Below are 13,058 nucleotides of genomic sequence, written 5' to 3' on the forward strand. Positions count from 1 at the left end.
AAAAAAAGAGAGTTAGCAAAGGGGCTGGTCCAATGTTTATGTAGCAAAGTGTGCTACGAGACAGGACATAGAAAACGGTCACATTTTTGTTCAGCCAGACACGTTTCTACTGCGGATACGGCTTTTGGGGGTCACTATGGACTCAAAATGGAGCCTACGGATTTGTTAGTATTTGGTTTGAAATTTGGAACGCTTTGCCAATCCGAACGACTCTTGGAAGAGTTCTTTTGCAAAAACAGAGACAAATTAACGTTGTATGGAAGATGAGCAAATTCTAAAAATCGGATTAAAACAAATTAAGTGATGCCATTAAATAAAAAAATAAAAAACATGATCCGGTTTTGCAAATGAACTCTTCCTACTTTGAGCCGTCTTGTTGGCAAAAATATATATATATATATATATATATATATATATATATATATATATATATATATATATATATATATATCCAATAGAGTCTCAAGTATTTCAGAACAGTATTTTTAAGCACCATATTGTAAACATTCCAGTGTAGTGTCATGTTTGAGGATTAAAGTGTGTGTGTGTTTGTGTCTGACGGGCAACAGCATTCAGAGATGAATGTGGGTAGAGAAAGGAGTACCTGGGGTGAGTACCTGCACAGTATGACAGTCAGAGAGTTTCCATCATTTCTAATCTGCCCTTTTTTCTCATGTGGTCTCGCTCACAACACCAACGCTGTGTGAGGTATGGAAGTCAGCTGCAATTCATTTCATACACCCTATTGGCCAGTTAGTAGTGCGGTTAAGCCCACGCTGCCGTAACGCCCATGCCCCGCCCCACAACACACTCCGTGTTAGCACAGTACCATGGCATAGGAGTCAAAAGGATGACAAAAACAGAGCGTTCATCTGTTGTCAGAAACATTCCAGCGTAAACCAATTCCCTCAGTATGTCAGCAGATCATAATGACATGTCATAATTTTAGAAATGGACAATTTAATGACAAATTTGAAGCTGGAAGCAGGGGCCATTAAAGCCGCTTTGTCCACATAGACAAAAATATATATATAAACACATCTGAAAAGGTTCCAAAATGGATCCAAAACGAGGGGTACCTCCACATGTTTGCTCAGGGCTACACTGGCCTTTCCTTCCTTGGCTTTGTGTCAATCATTTCTACCTTCTTCTCATTCATCAGGCCTAGTCCTTCATCTTCTGTGCATACTTAAGATGCACTACTCCAAAAACAGGATAAACATATTTGTATATTGTACAGAAGACAAAATCAAAGGCATTAAAATTGAGGGTGAGAGAGGCAGGGGACTGGGGGGGAAGTCAGGGTGAGGGGTCAGGGGTCATGGGGAAGGTGAGGGCAGTGGTGGAAGGGGGGCGGGGGGGTGGAGAGCCAGGGGGAGCAGGCAGGGGGACACACTTACCTGAGCCTGATCTGAGGTCCTATCAGATCAGTTTTAATTGGACTGAGTGTCACCTTCAGATTGGACGAGCTCTGGCTGGCCGTTAAGCCGAGGGGAGGAGCCAGAGGCAGGAGCCTCGGTCTCCATTGGTTCCGCTTCGATTGAAGCCTTGATGGCGGGCGCATCACTGTCTGAGAGTTTGTCTTTCTTGGAGCTGCTCTTCTCCTCAGTGTCTTTGCGATCTGAAAGACACACATGGTAACTATGGCGACACAGACGTCCAGTGTAGAGAGACTGGAGCTGGAAACACGAGCTCACCTTTGTCCTTTGACGAGTGCTCCTTGTCCTTGTCTCGCTCCTTGTTGTCCCTGTCTCTGTCTCTGTCCTTGCCATTGTCCCTGTCTCGGTCTTTACTGCGGCTGCGTTGCCGGTGAGATTTACGCTCTGAGCTGCGAGATCTCTTCTTCTCACGACTGCGAGAGCGCCGCTTCTTGTCAGAGCGATCCCGACTGCGCTTCCTGTCCCTCTCCCTGTCCCTGTCTCTCTCCCTTTCCCTGTCTCTATCTCTGTCCCGGCTCCTGTAAAACAACAAGCACAAGTTGAAACACTTCTGTTGTGACCCAAGTAGAGCCATGCCTGACGCAGATGTCCACACCTGCTGCGTTTGCGCTCACGGTCGCGGTCTCTGCTCCTGGACCGGCGGCGGTCTCTGGAGCGGCTCCTCTTGCGCTCTCGGTCGGAGGCGCGGCTCGAGTGGCGACTGTGGGAGTTGCTTCGCCGTGCTCTTCTGTCTCTGTCCTTTTCTCTGTCTCGCTCGCGCTCTCGTTCGCGCTCCTTCTCCTTCTCTTTCTCCTTTTCTTTCTCCTTCTCTTCTTCCTCTTTGCGCTTCTTTTCCCTCTCCTCCCGCTCGCGCTCTCGGTCTTCACGGTCCTTCCTGACCACTGGGTTTTCGCCCGGTGGTTCCTCAGAGCGTCGACGTAGTTTTTCCTGGGAGATACAAGTACCTCATGAAGTGGGCGGGCATAAATGTGAGCTGCAGCGCGTGTTCACAGAAATGTCTGCCTTACCTTGAGCTCTTCCACAGTGGATTTGATTTTAGCATAGCCCATGTGCTGTTTGCCCATCAGGTGATCGTCCACTCGAGACTGAGCATCTCCCACGATGAGGAAGGCCCCGCACACCTCGCACACTTCCATCTGCTTCTCCTGCGCAGCAAAGCTCTCGATGGTCTGTGCAAACACATCCTCCATTAAAGGTCGAGTCATTTTACATGTTACATCTCAAAGAGCCAACGCATTTTAGAGCGGACAGTCTTAGCGACGACGAGACCTCACCGAGGGGGTTGAGCTGAGCAGCTCTCGCTCGTCCTTAAGCTGCTCCACCAGCTTCATCATTCCCTGGGCCTCCTCCACTTTGCCCTCAGATCCCAGCTCCTCGATCTACACGCGAAACAGAGCAATCATTAAGATAGGCAGGTGGAAAATAAGAAATGTACTATACTTGAGCACAAACCTGTAAGACCAAGTCCTCAATTTTTTCTGTTAGGACTGAGATCTTTTCCTCATTCTTTCCAGCGGGAGGAGGAGCCTGTGCAATTAAATTAAACACTGATGTAAGTAACTGGCCAGAGCAGGAAGTACAGTGATTTACTATCAGTTATATCAGGCCCACAGCACATACCCCAGCGCTCTGCTGAGCTTGGGAGAGTGCGAGACGTGCGTGTCCTCTGCGAATCCGCCGCTCCACCTCAGCCAGGAGGGACTGGAGATAACGAAGGAAGTCCCTCTCGTAGCCTTCTTTCAGATATCGGGAGCTTTTTTCATAACTACACAATGTACAAACGGACACATGTAAGCAGAGAAAGTATGTAATAGAAATGGGGTCTTCAGAAAGTAACACTTACGTTTTCCTAAGATTTTCATCGTGGATTTTCTCACAAGGGCCTACAAATGATATTTAATGGCTCAGAATGAAGACGTTCAACTGAAATGATTGATTAACGCATAATTTTGAATCACTTACCCAAGTCTGATCGTGTGTTTGTGAAAAGCTCAGCTGGACAGAACCCACACAAATAATATCGACAAACCTGAAGAAGATATAGAAAATGAGTTAAATACACTCAAATTGTAAATTACAATATTGTTCTTCTATCAACAATCAACAACTATCATTATTTAGTAGAGCTGCAACTACTGACTATTTAGTAGGCGACTAGTTAGGTATTACTTTTGTTATTTAAACTTGACAAAAGATCATTTCTATTGTGCACAGAGTTTTAAATGCATTAATAACCAGGGAAAGGTTGACATATGGTACAGAATATTTGCGAATAAGAAATATACTGTGTATACATTACAAATCTAACATCATATATATTTTTGGTATTTTGATTGAAAAATTACAGTCAAACCATTTTCAAAGCATGATTATTATGCAATTACTACAATTATTTCCATTGATCATAGCAGCCCTACTCGTTTGATATGTAAAAACGAGTTAACATGTATAATTATTTTAAAACGATCCAGCTAACATGCCTTTTTGCTGCACAATTAAACAAGCAGCAGTAATCCTACATACTATTTAAATGCATAGATTAAGAACACGCTACGCTCTCCAGTATTTATCTGCAGCACCTGACCTAGCATTAGCCACCTAGCATAACTAGCACCGGGATCATAAACAGAATCATCGGCAGGCATTATGTCCCACTCTCTTCGTGCTTAACACGTCCTTACGTCCATGCGCGACACGCACTCACGCAAACCGCTCTCATAACGTCTAAATGACCGGATTCCGTAGACATTTACAGCCCCCGTTATCTCCCCGTGCTAACTAGCCACATGCTAACTCACGCTCTCGTCGTCCCAGCGCACGTTGCATCGCTTCTCATCCGGGGCCAAGTTCCGATCCCGGCCCATTAACTCATCGAGTAACTGGGCTGCGGAGAGCATCTTGGACGGCTCTGTGTCCTCGGGGCCCGTGTGTTCGGCGTGTTTTCTCTCGATAAAAGCGGCAGGTCATTTATTGCGTCCAATATACACGAATCAAAATGGCAGACGCTTCGATGTCGCTAACAACGCCCGTCCGCTGCAGCAGTGCTGTCCGGGCGGAGCGGAAGTACCCTGAAAAACCACAATACTTCATTATTATAACTTTTTATTAAACATGTCAGCGATTGTGGAAAACGATATACACAAGAATACAAATGCACAAAACACGCAATGATTTCTTTGCTTCTTCCACCATGAAAATCCGTATTTAATTTATGAATAATCTAATATTAATAATGATAATAATAATAATGATAATAATAGGAAGAAGAATACAACAAGAATATGCATATAAAATGATTGTTACATAAAATGACAGAAATATGATATAATGTAATGTTCATTATCTTTATTTTATTTTGACATTAACATGCTTATTTTTGTAATGACTTTGCATTATTCTTTAATGATTAAGTTCAGGGCATAAAATGTGCTATAAATCCCACAATGCAAATAATAACGCTAAAACCACCTAGAGTCTAGGTGGTTATAGCGTTATTATTTGCACTATTTGAGTTAGCTCTAAGTGGCTGGGTCCTAGACACTTGGAGCTAACTCAATTTGTAACTGACAAAACTGTCCATGAGATCATCACCGGTCTGAGTTCATCTACATGCTGCCTCCATGTGTTACCCACCAGATTTCTAAAGTCTGTGCTGAACAGTTTGTTAGCACCATTCACTCATATAGTAGAGCAGTCTTGATGCTGCAGTACTGAGTAATTACCGGCCCATCTCATCACAGCACTGAGACTGCTTTTGTCAAGGTGACAAATGACATCCGCCTGAACACTGACACGGGCAAAGCCTCAGTCTTAATTCTGTTAGATCTGAGTGCTGCTTTTGACACTGTCGATCATGGGATCCTCTTACAGAGACTAGAAGACTGGGTGGGCATCACTGGCACTGCCCTAAACTGGTTAAGGTCCTATCTGGGAGACAGGAAGTACTTTGTTGAAATTGGTAGCTGTGTCTCAGACCACATGACCCTGACCTGTGGAGTGCCCCAAGGGTCGGTACTGGGTCCCCTTCTGTTCAACCTCTACATGTTGCCGTTAGGTCAGCTGATACGCAGCGAACATGTGTCCTATCACAATGATGCAGACGGCACTCAGATCTACGTTTCACTGTCTGGGCACCTGCTGGGATCAGTCAGGACTAAACATGGACCGGCCTCCTGCTGGTGCCAGAGTCAGGACTAAACATGGACCGGCCTCCTGCTGGTGCCAGAGTCAGGACTAAACATGGACCGGCCTCCTGCTGGTGCCAGAGTCAGGACTAAACATGGACCGGCCTCCTGCTGGTGCCAGAGTCAGGACTAAACATGGACCGGCCTCCTGCTGGTGCCAGAGACAGGACTAAACATGGACCGGCCTCCTGCTGGTGCCAGAGTCAGGACTAAACATGGACCGGCCTCCTGCTGGTGCCAGAGACAGGACTAAACATGGGGAATCTGCGTTTCAGTTTTATGCAGCTAAAATCTGGAAGAGTCTTCCTGAAGATGTGAGACAGGTTCTACTCTGACAATGTTCAAATCTAAGCTAAAAACAGTTTTGTTTAGCTGTGTTTATGACTGAAAAGATTTTCTTTGCACTCTTCTATTTTAAGTCTTGAAATTGCTGTGATTTCTGTCATGTCTTTGTGATTGTAATGCATTTTTTTCCTGTTGTGTGAAGCACTTTGGATTGCCTTGTGTACGAAATAAACTTGCTTTGCCTATTTTGAATGTGGTTCAAATATATATTATGTCTGCGTACATCTGGTGTGTGAATGGGTGACTGGTTCCTTGATGTAAAGCGATTTGAGTGCCTGGAAGGTAGAAAAGCGCTATATAAAAATGTGACCATTTACCATTATGATCAGAATCAGAAAAGGTTTATTGCCATTGTCAGTGAACAACATTCACCTGCTTTGGTGAACAACAACAATGAACAATATACGCAAGATATAACAAATCAAATAAGGCATAAAAAAATAATAATAATGAAGTTTACTTATAAGATCAAAAATAGACTTTTAAAACTTCAAAGACTTTTTAAATTAAATCATTTTATGCCTTTTCATGATTTTAAAGCACTGGTCAAGGACTACCCTCAGTGCCAATACACTTGTTTTATATAATTGTATCTCAGATTGTATGTCCAAATGTGTTTTCATTTATTGATTAATTGTATTGATTGTTTTATTTGTGTTTTAGTATTCTAGGTTTGTTGTGTATTTTGTGTTGTGTTTTAACAGGGGCCCATGAAAAAGAGAACTTTTCTCATTGGATTTTCCCTGTATAAATAAATAAATGAAATGAAAATGAATATACACAAAATGTACAGTTAAATTGACATATAGTCCAGAAAGTGCAACGAGTGGTTGTTGATTACTTTTTTTTTCAAGTGAAAGGTTTTATAATAAGAATATTAGTTAGTTATAATGTTTAATGTGTTACTTCAAACGAAATAGCGACAGAAATTATAACACGTTTTAACGATGCGTAAAATCCATACCAGCGTGGAACTACAACGGAAATGACGTAACCCACGCGTGTGTTACATATAAACATGTCCCCCCGCGGCCCGGTGCTCCTGTTGCCGCTGCTGCCGCTCGGCTCTGGCAGTCAAGTGTCCGAGAGCCGCTAATCCCGGCGCGGCTCCCATCGTGCGCCACTCCATCGCCCGCAAATGCGCAAACTAAACCCCAAATGACGCAGCGAGCCCGTGACACCCACTAGCGCGTAACCGTGTGCTCACTTTCCGCATTTCCCACCCAGAATCCCGAGCCGGCGGAAATGTTTTTGAGTCGCAACGCGCTAACTAGGTAAGATTAGCCATTTAGCTCGCCAAATCTGGGGCTTCAACGAGGAGGAGGAGCGGTAAATAAAGGCGATTAGCACGTCCAGCGCGTACAGCCCGTCGACGCGTGTTCAGCCGCGGACACGTCGCACGCTTTCGGGGAGTTTAGATGTAAAATCGTGAAGATGTCCACCACTTCGCTGGACAAGGAGTTGCAGGAGCGGCTGCGGGAGGCGTCGGCTCTCGGGGACATCGACGAAGTGCGGACATTAGTGGAGAGCGGGGTCAACGTCAACTCCCAAAACGAGATCAACGGATGGTGAGTGCAAACTGTTGATTTGCGGGATTCAATTACACTGAGCGGAAGTGGGTAGTGTTATTGAGCAAAGCACGTTCTCCCCTGGGATTCAACCGGCACACTGGTATCCCGTTAAAGGAGACATGTTATACCCCCTTTAATGTGCTGTAACATGAGATCATCGTTTTACATTTTGTTCATTTTACAGCTCAATATTGATTTATAACTGCTCAGTAATAGAAACGGGTTCATTGACTTCCTGTTCAAAACGTCAGAATGTATAAGCCCCGCCTCTTCATAGTGACGTTTCACTGTAACAAGCAGCAGATTGTCATTTATGTGTTTTTTAATTTGTGAAAAGTGGCTTGTTTAATGTGTTTTTAACTTAATGTGGGCGGGGGTAGGGTGTAGGTGAAAGTAGGACAATACAGGATGAACACAAACATGCATGAAAAGAATGCATCAAAGTAAAGTTGATTTTGCATGTCTCCTTTTAAGTCAGTAGTATCTTTAGACTATTGGGGTCTATTATTTGATTGAGATTATTATTCACTCTTTCTTGTTTCATCTTCTCCCAACAGGACTTGCCTGCACTGGGCGTGTAAGAGAAACCATAAGCACATAGTTTCTTATTTACTCGATTGTGGAGCAGACAAGGATATCCTCACCGCCAAGGATGAGCTGGCCTCACAGCTCACATCCAAGCCGGACATCAAGAGACTATTGGGAGGTGCGCAGGATTTCTAATGTTATGGGTCAAATGCCGAGTTCATGTGGTTCTCGGGAACTCTGGAAAATGGGGGAAATGCTCAGGAACACTTGCACAAGTTGGGAATTTAACCCAGAATCTCGAGTCGACAGCGGATTTGTCCATTTATCTTTAACTTTTGTGTTCTTTGACAACATGTTATAACATTAAGGCATTTAACATTAGTTTTCCATGTCATGAGAGCAACAGATTTGCACAAGAAAGCGCCAATATAATGTTATCTAGCTAAACAAATGACATTTAGCTTTTGAGGAAACACATCTACTGTTAGCTCTATTAAATGCGTGTAAAAGCAAATTTAGTGTTATTATTTGTGACATAAAAATCCTGACGTTCTGAAATAAAAGCACATAAACATGTCATTTACACAACTTCTCATCTCAGAAACCCAAGCTCTCGTTATATATATGGTGTTTATTGAATGTAGAATGACAGATATTCCTCTTTTCACAGTTGAAGTTGAGGAAGTGCCTGAAACGAAGGAGCCAGAGTTGCCGATCATCCCGAATTACCTGTCCAACCCGCCCTTCATCTACTCCAGTTTGGACAGGCAGGCCGAGGCGGTCCCGAGCCAGCACCTGGCGCAGAATGGCTCCGCCGACCACGCGGAGGACAGTAACAGCGACTCCGTGCCCCTGTCCCCCGCGCACGAGACCGAGAGCCAGTCCGAGGCCTCCGAGAGCGCCACCGTCCCCTCCACCCAGCCCCTGAGCCAGGCCAGCACCAGGGGCTTCATCCCCGTGTGCGAGCAGAACGGGGCCTTCAGCCCGCCGCCCTCGCGCAGCCGCTCCGTGGTGAACTGCACCGTGCCCATGGACCTGTCCGTGGAGCCCCACCTCAACCACATAGACCAACAGTACACGGCCCACAACGGCACGGCCCACTCCCCCCCGCTGCCCGCCCCGAGCCCCAGTAACGGCGGGGGAGTTCAGGCCCCCGTGACCAGCACCAACCCTGGGGTCAGCCGGCAGCAGTCCATCCCCCAGCAGCTCACCTACAGCCAGGGAGGGGGGCCCATGCCAGCGTTCCAACCCTTTTTCTTCACCAGTACCTTCCCAGTCAACGTGCAAGGTGGGCAGCAGCTGGAGGGAGGGCCTACATCGTGACTAGATATTATTCATATTTATACGTTTCCTTGTCTTCAGAGCTGGTGCTGAAAGTGCGCATCCAGAACCCAACTGCTCGTGAGAACGATTTTATTGAAATCGAGCTGGACCGCCAGGAGCTGACCTATCGCTCCCTCCTGAGGGTCTGCTGCCGGGAGCTGGACATCAGCACTGAGCATGTGGAGAAGATCCGGAAGCTGCCCAACACTATGCTCAGGAAGGTAATGGAAACACAACTAACCATTATTTCTACTGAACATTGAGGCCAAATGAAGGTTGAAATGTGTGACTGAAGGTATTTTAGATAAAGAATATTTATGAACAAAGTCTAGTATTAATGAAAATGAGAAATGTTATTGATGCCACTGTCTGTGTAATAAACAGGTATTTTCTTATGTCTTTCAGAGTCTGTATTGTCCCGATTGATTGATAGATTTATTGATAATTTTTTATAGTCAACTTTTTATAGTTTTATAGTCGACTTGTACTTTCTAGCTAAGATTTCCGACAGACCAGTGTTTGTTTAGCTGTCATAGCTTCGACTGCTCAGAAGAGTCGAGTGATGTTGCCGTGGCGCGTCTTGCCGGCTGATTTAAACGGCGCCCTCTGCTGTCCAACTTCTTCAGAACAGAATCCCAAGTGTGAGAATAAAACTTACATCGAGGGAAACGAGGAGGGCTTTCACCACTCATAAAATAATAATAATATGGAAGAGAATACAAAACAAAATAATGAGCATTAAAATGAAAAGCAGAAAAAGAACCAGTGAAGTCTGAAGGGCAAAAAACACCAGCGCTGGATAAAAAACGCAGTACAAATCTGTAAACGTGCCCATAGTACAGTAAACCGAGACAAGGGGGTGTTCTTGCTCTCTCACACTTTGGATAGTGTTCTAAAATAGTCGGACTGCAGAGGGCGCCGTCGTTCTCCTTTCCCCACGGCAAAATACGTATCTCGGCAACATCAAGTGACTCTTCTGAAAATAACTGCAGACAAAATATGAGAAGTTATGACAACAAAACAGGAAGTAAAAGTATCTCGAGCGTATGAAGTCCAAAGGGATCTTCTGGGACTGATCTTGTGTGTTGTCGTGACCCGGCGCAGGACAAGGACGTGGCGCGGCTGCAGGACTTCCAGGAGCTGGAGGTGGTGCTGGAGAAGGCCGAGGGTCTGTCCCTGTTCGCCGGGGGTCTGACGGACAGGCCGTGCTACAACATGAAGGCGTCCCGTCTCACGTATTAGCCCCGCGACGAGCCCCGACCTTTTCAAACTCCACCCAACAACAACGACCCGCGTAAACCTTCGGCCGGCCAGTTCTCCCGTTACAGCTTCGTTCGGCTTCGGTGTTTTTGCCAGTTTTCTAATGAGGGTTTGTTGTATTTTTGGTTCCTTTCCCCCAAAGCTCGGTAGCTCTTTTCCTCCTCCTCCTTTACGCCTCACGTCTCGATGCGCTCCCGGCTTGACCGACGCATGCTGTCCTGACCGCGCGGAAGACGTCGCTCCGTTTCCGTTTGCCCCGGCCCCGCTGCACTTGGGTCGGGCGGCGGAGAGCGGACACTGCTGGTCTTCCGCACGACTGACCAGGAAGAGGGGGGGCGGGACTCAACTATAGCCTTACATGGGAGTATATTGATCCACAGCAAAAAAGTAGATCTGATGAGACTGAAGGATTTTCTAACCAGCAGAAGGACTTAAAACCATGACTATAATTTCTACAGAGAACATTTGGACTCTTAACTCTGGTTCTATTAACAATAATTTTTTGATCTGAAATAACATCACAAATCTAGGTATGTTTACTAGAATTCACTGTGTTCTAACTTTGATCTGTGTAGTTTTTATTTTCGCACACTCGACATGCGTTTCCGTGAACATACTTCTGATTTGCACACACGTGTTGATTAACTTAACACTTAGTTGCTGTTTTTCATTTAATATTTAAGGATTACATGGCATTTTTATTTAATTTTGCGTCGACGTATCGTGGCATCAGTGTATCCGAGTTTGTATTGGCCTAGAAATATGGGTGGGTGATACTAGCGTTTCCCCAAAACTATAATAATATCTTATTTTTATGCTAAACGTGCCTGTAAACATTGTGGTTGAGGTTGAAACTAAATTATATAATTGCTTTGTTTAGTATATTTTTTCTATACACAAAATACTTTTAATTTTGCTTATCGTCAAACCAATAATTTTGATGATTTTTAAAAACAATCTCCCTATTCAGAAATGTCCCCTTAAAGTTTCAAAACAACAAAAAACCAAAAATGAAACGTAGCCAGCGATTATTTAAGTAATAATCCTTGAGTTTTGTTGCTCTGAATTTGCCCTCTGTTCCAAGTCTAAACGGAATTTTCCGATTTTTAAACGTACATTTAATTTAAAGTGACATATTACGCCGTTTTTGAAATATTGGACACTTTTGCTTTGGTGTTTTGCGCTTTATGAATGAAAATAACTTCTATTTATGAAAAAAAGCACAGTTTAGAAGTAAATCAAAAGTAACAACGTTAGCAACCGACATGCTAACAGATCAATGCTAACGTAGCCAACCGTTTGCTCTTGTAACGATCGGCTAAATAAACGAATAAAAGCTCAAAGTAAATTCTGCATAATATGTCTCCTTTTAATTTTCAAGGCCATAGTTCAAACGCTACTTTAATATTGTTATTTTTGTAATTGTTGAGTGTCATGCTGCTGATTTTAATCATTTACATGCTTATATCGTTTGTTACAATGGTTTCGTTAAGCTAGTGTTTACTATTAGCTGCACACCTACGCTCTTATTGCCATTTGTACGGACATGGTTTTAATTTAGTTATTATTGTGTCAAATATTCAGTTTTATGATGCTAAAGTAGAGTTTAGGAAGAAATTAAAGGTGCGTTATGTAACTTTTCTGCTGGAGGGTCTGTTACTGTCTTATCTACGTGGAAAAAAAAGTAATTTGAGTGACTACTATTAAAAGTAATCATTTGTCGGGCCCAAATCGCCATAAAAGTTACATACTGCGTCTTAAGATTGAAAAAGTGCAATGTGAGGGTAGAATTTTTTTAATGATGGAAAAACAAGCTGCCGAGAGTGCTTTTTATGTTGAAGACTTTATACTGAGTGAAAGAACGAGCCTGTTTTAGAGTAGGTTTAACAGTCTTGATTCAACTTAACCTATGCATTCAGAGCCTGATATTTTTATATGCCGTATATGTTGACTTCTGTGTAACTGTTGGATAACTTTAGTCACGGCCAACGTCCTCCTCAGCACATCTGTATCATATCTGTTACTCATAAAGCATGGTTCTACTTCATCCGCTGACTCCTTTCTTTACTAATCGTCCTGGAAAGAGGTTATATTCATATATTTAAGGCTCAAAACTATTATAATGCATTAGATGGGTTTTTTTTACTCAAAAAATGCAAAAATGAAATTTTTTAGAGCGATGCTTCTCACACAACTTTATGTTTAATCCAAAAAAGCACAGACATCTTTCCCTACACAAGAACAAATGGTCTGTAAGTATGTTTTGGTGAGAGTTCATCTTGACAAAGTTAGACGCCAATTTATAGCGTTTAAGGTCTGTTTATTGTTTATTTTCCACAGATTATTTAAAATTATCATACTTGATATACTATATAAAACAACTGTTTTACTTCAAACTGGATATGAAC

General features: G+C 43.6%; 2 protein-coding genes across 2 annotated transcripts; one reads left to right on the forward strand and one right to left on the reverse strand.

Moving 5' to 3' along the window:
* Window positions 1-546: 546 nt before the first annotated feature.
* On the reverse strand, window positions 547-4,508 carry luc7l3 (LUC7-like 3 pre-mRNA splicing factor). The gene is made up of 10 exons (XM_072442466.1): window positions 4,238-4,508; window positions 3,402-3,468; window positions 3,283-3,322; window positions 3,060-3,204; window positions 2,892-2,966; window positions 2,714-2,818; window positions 2,447-2,608; window positions 2,035-2,366; window positions 1,698-1,957; window positions 547-1,621 (listed from the first exon to the last, which is right to left on the reverse strand). Exons 1-10 carry the CDS (start codon window positions 4,334-4,336, stop codon window positions 1,434-1,436), a joined length of 1,473 nt encoding a protein of 490 aa, XP_072298567.1. The 5' UTR covers window positions 4,337-4,508; the 3' UTR covers window positions 547-1,433.
* A 2,516-nt stretch (window positions 4,509-7,024) lies between these two features.
* ankrd40 (ankyrin repeat domain 40) lies at window positions 7,025-12,695 on the forward strand. Its single transcript, XM_072442459.1, has 5 exons — window positions 7,025-7,536; window positions 8,097-8,245; window positions 8,738-9,355; window positions 9,430-9,611; window positions 10,495-12,695. Exons 1-5 carry the CDS (start codon window positions 7,403-7,405, stop codon window positions 10,630-10,632), a joined length of 1,221 nt encoding a protein of 406 aa, XP_072298560.1. The 5' UTR covers window positions 7,025-7,402; the 3' UTR covers window positions 10,633-12,695.
* Window positions 12,696-13,058: the final 363 nt, after the last annotated feature.

This window comes from Eucyclogobius newberryi, unplaced genomic scaffold (genome assembly GCF_026437365.1).
Source record: "Eucyclogobius newberryi isolate DKJ021-1_F unplaced genomic scaffold, fEucNew1.0.hap1 SCAF_13, whole genome shotgun sequence".
NCBI classification, from domain to species: domain Eukaryota; kingdom Metazoa; phylum Chordata; class Actinopteri; order Gobiiformes; family Gobiidae; genus Eucyclogobius; species Eucyclogobius newberryi.

Excerpts from the sequence above, each read along its gene's own strand:
- luc7l3 (XM_072442466.1), bottom strand. The coding sequence starts at position 4,336 with ATGCTCTCCGCAGCCCAGTTACTCGATGAGTTAATGGGCCGGGATCGG. Across the intron at positions 3,323-3,401 it reads AAACACACGATCAGACTTGG|GCCCTTGTGAGAAAATCCAC; the intron begins GTAAGTGATTCA and ends TATCATTTGTAG. Across the intron at positions 2,609-2,713 it reads TGCTCAGCTCAACCCCCTCG|ACCATCGAGAGCTTTGCTGC; the intron begins GTGAGGTCTCGT and ends GTGTTTGCACAG.
- ankrd40 (XM_072442459.1), top strand. The coding sequence starts at position 7,403 with ATGTCCACCACTTCGCTGGACAAGGAGTTGCAGGAGCGGCTGCGGGAG. Across the intron at positions 7,537-8,096 it reads CAAAACGAGATCAACGGATG|GACTTGCCTGCACTGGGCGT; the intron begins GTGAGTGCAAAC and ends TTCTCCCAACAG. Across the intron at positions 9,612-10,494 it reads CCAACACTATGCTCAGGAAG|GACAAGGACGTGGCGCGGCT; the intron begins GTAATGGAAACA and ends GACCCGGCGCAG.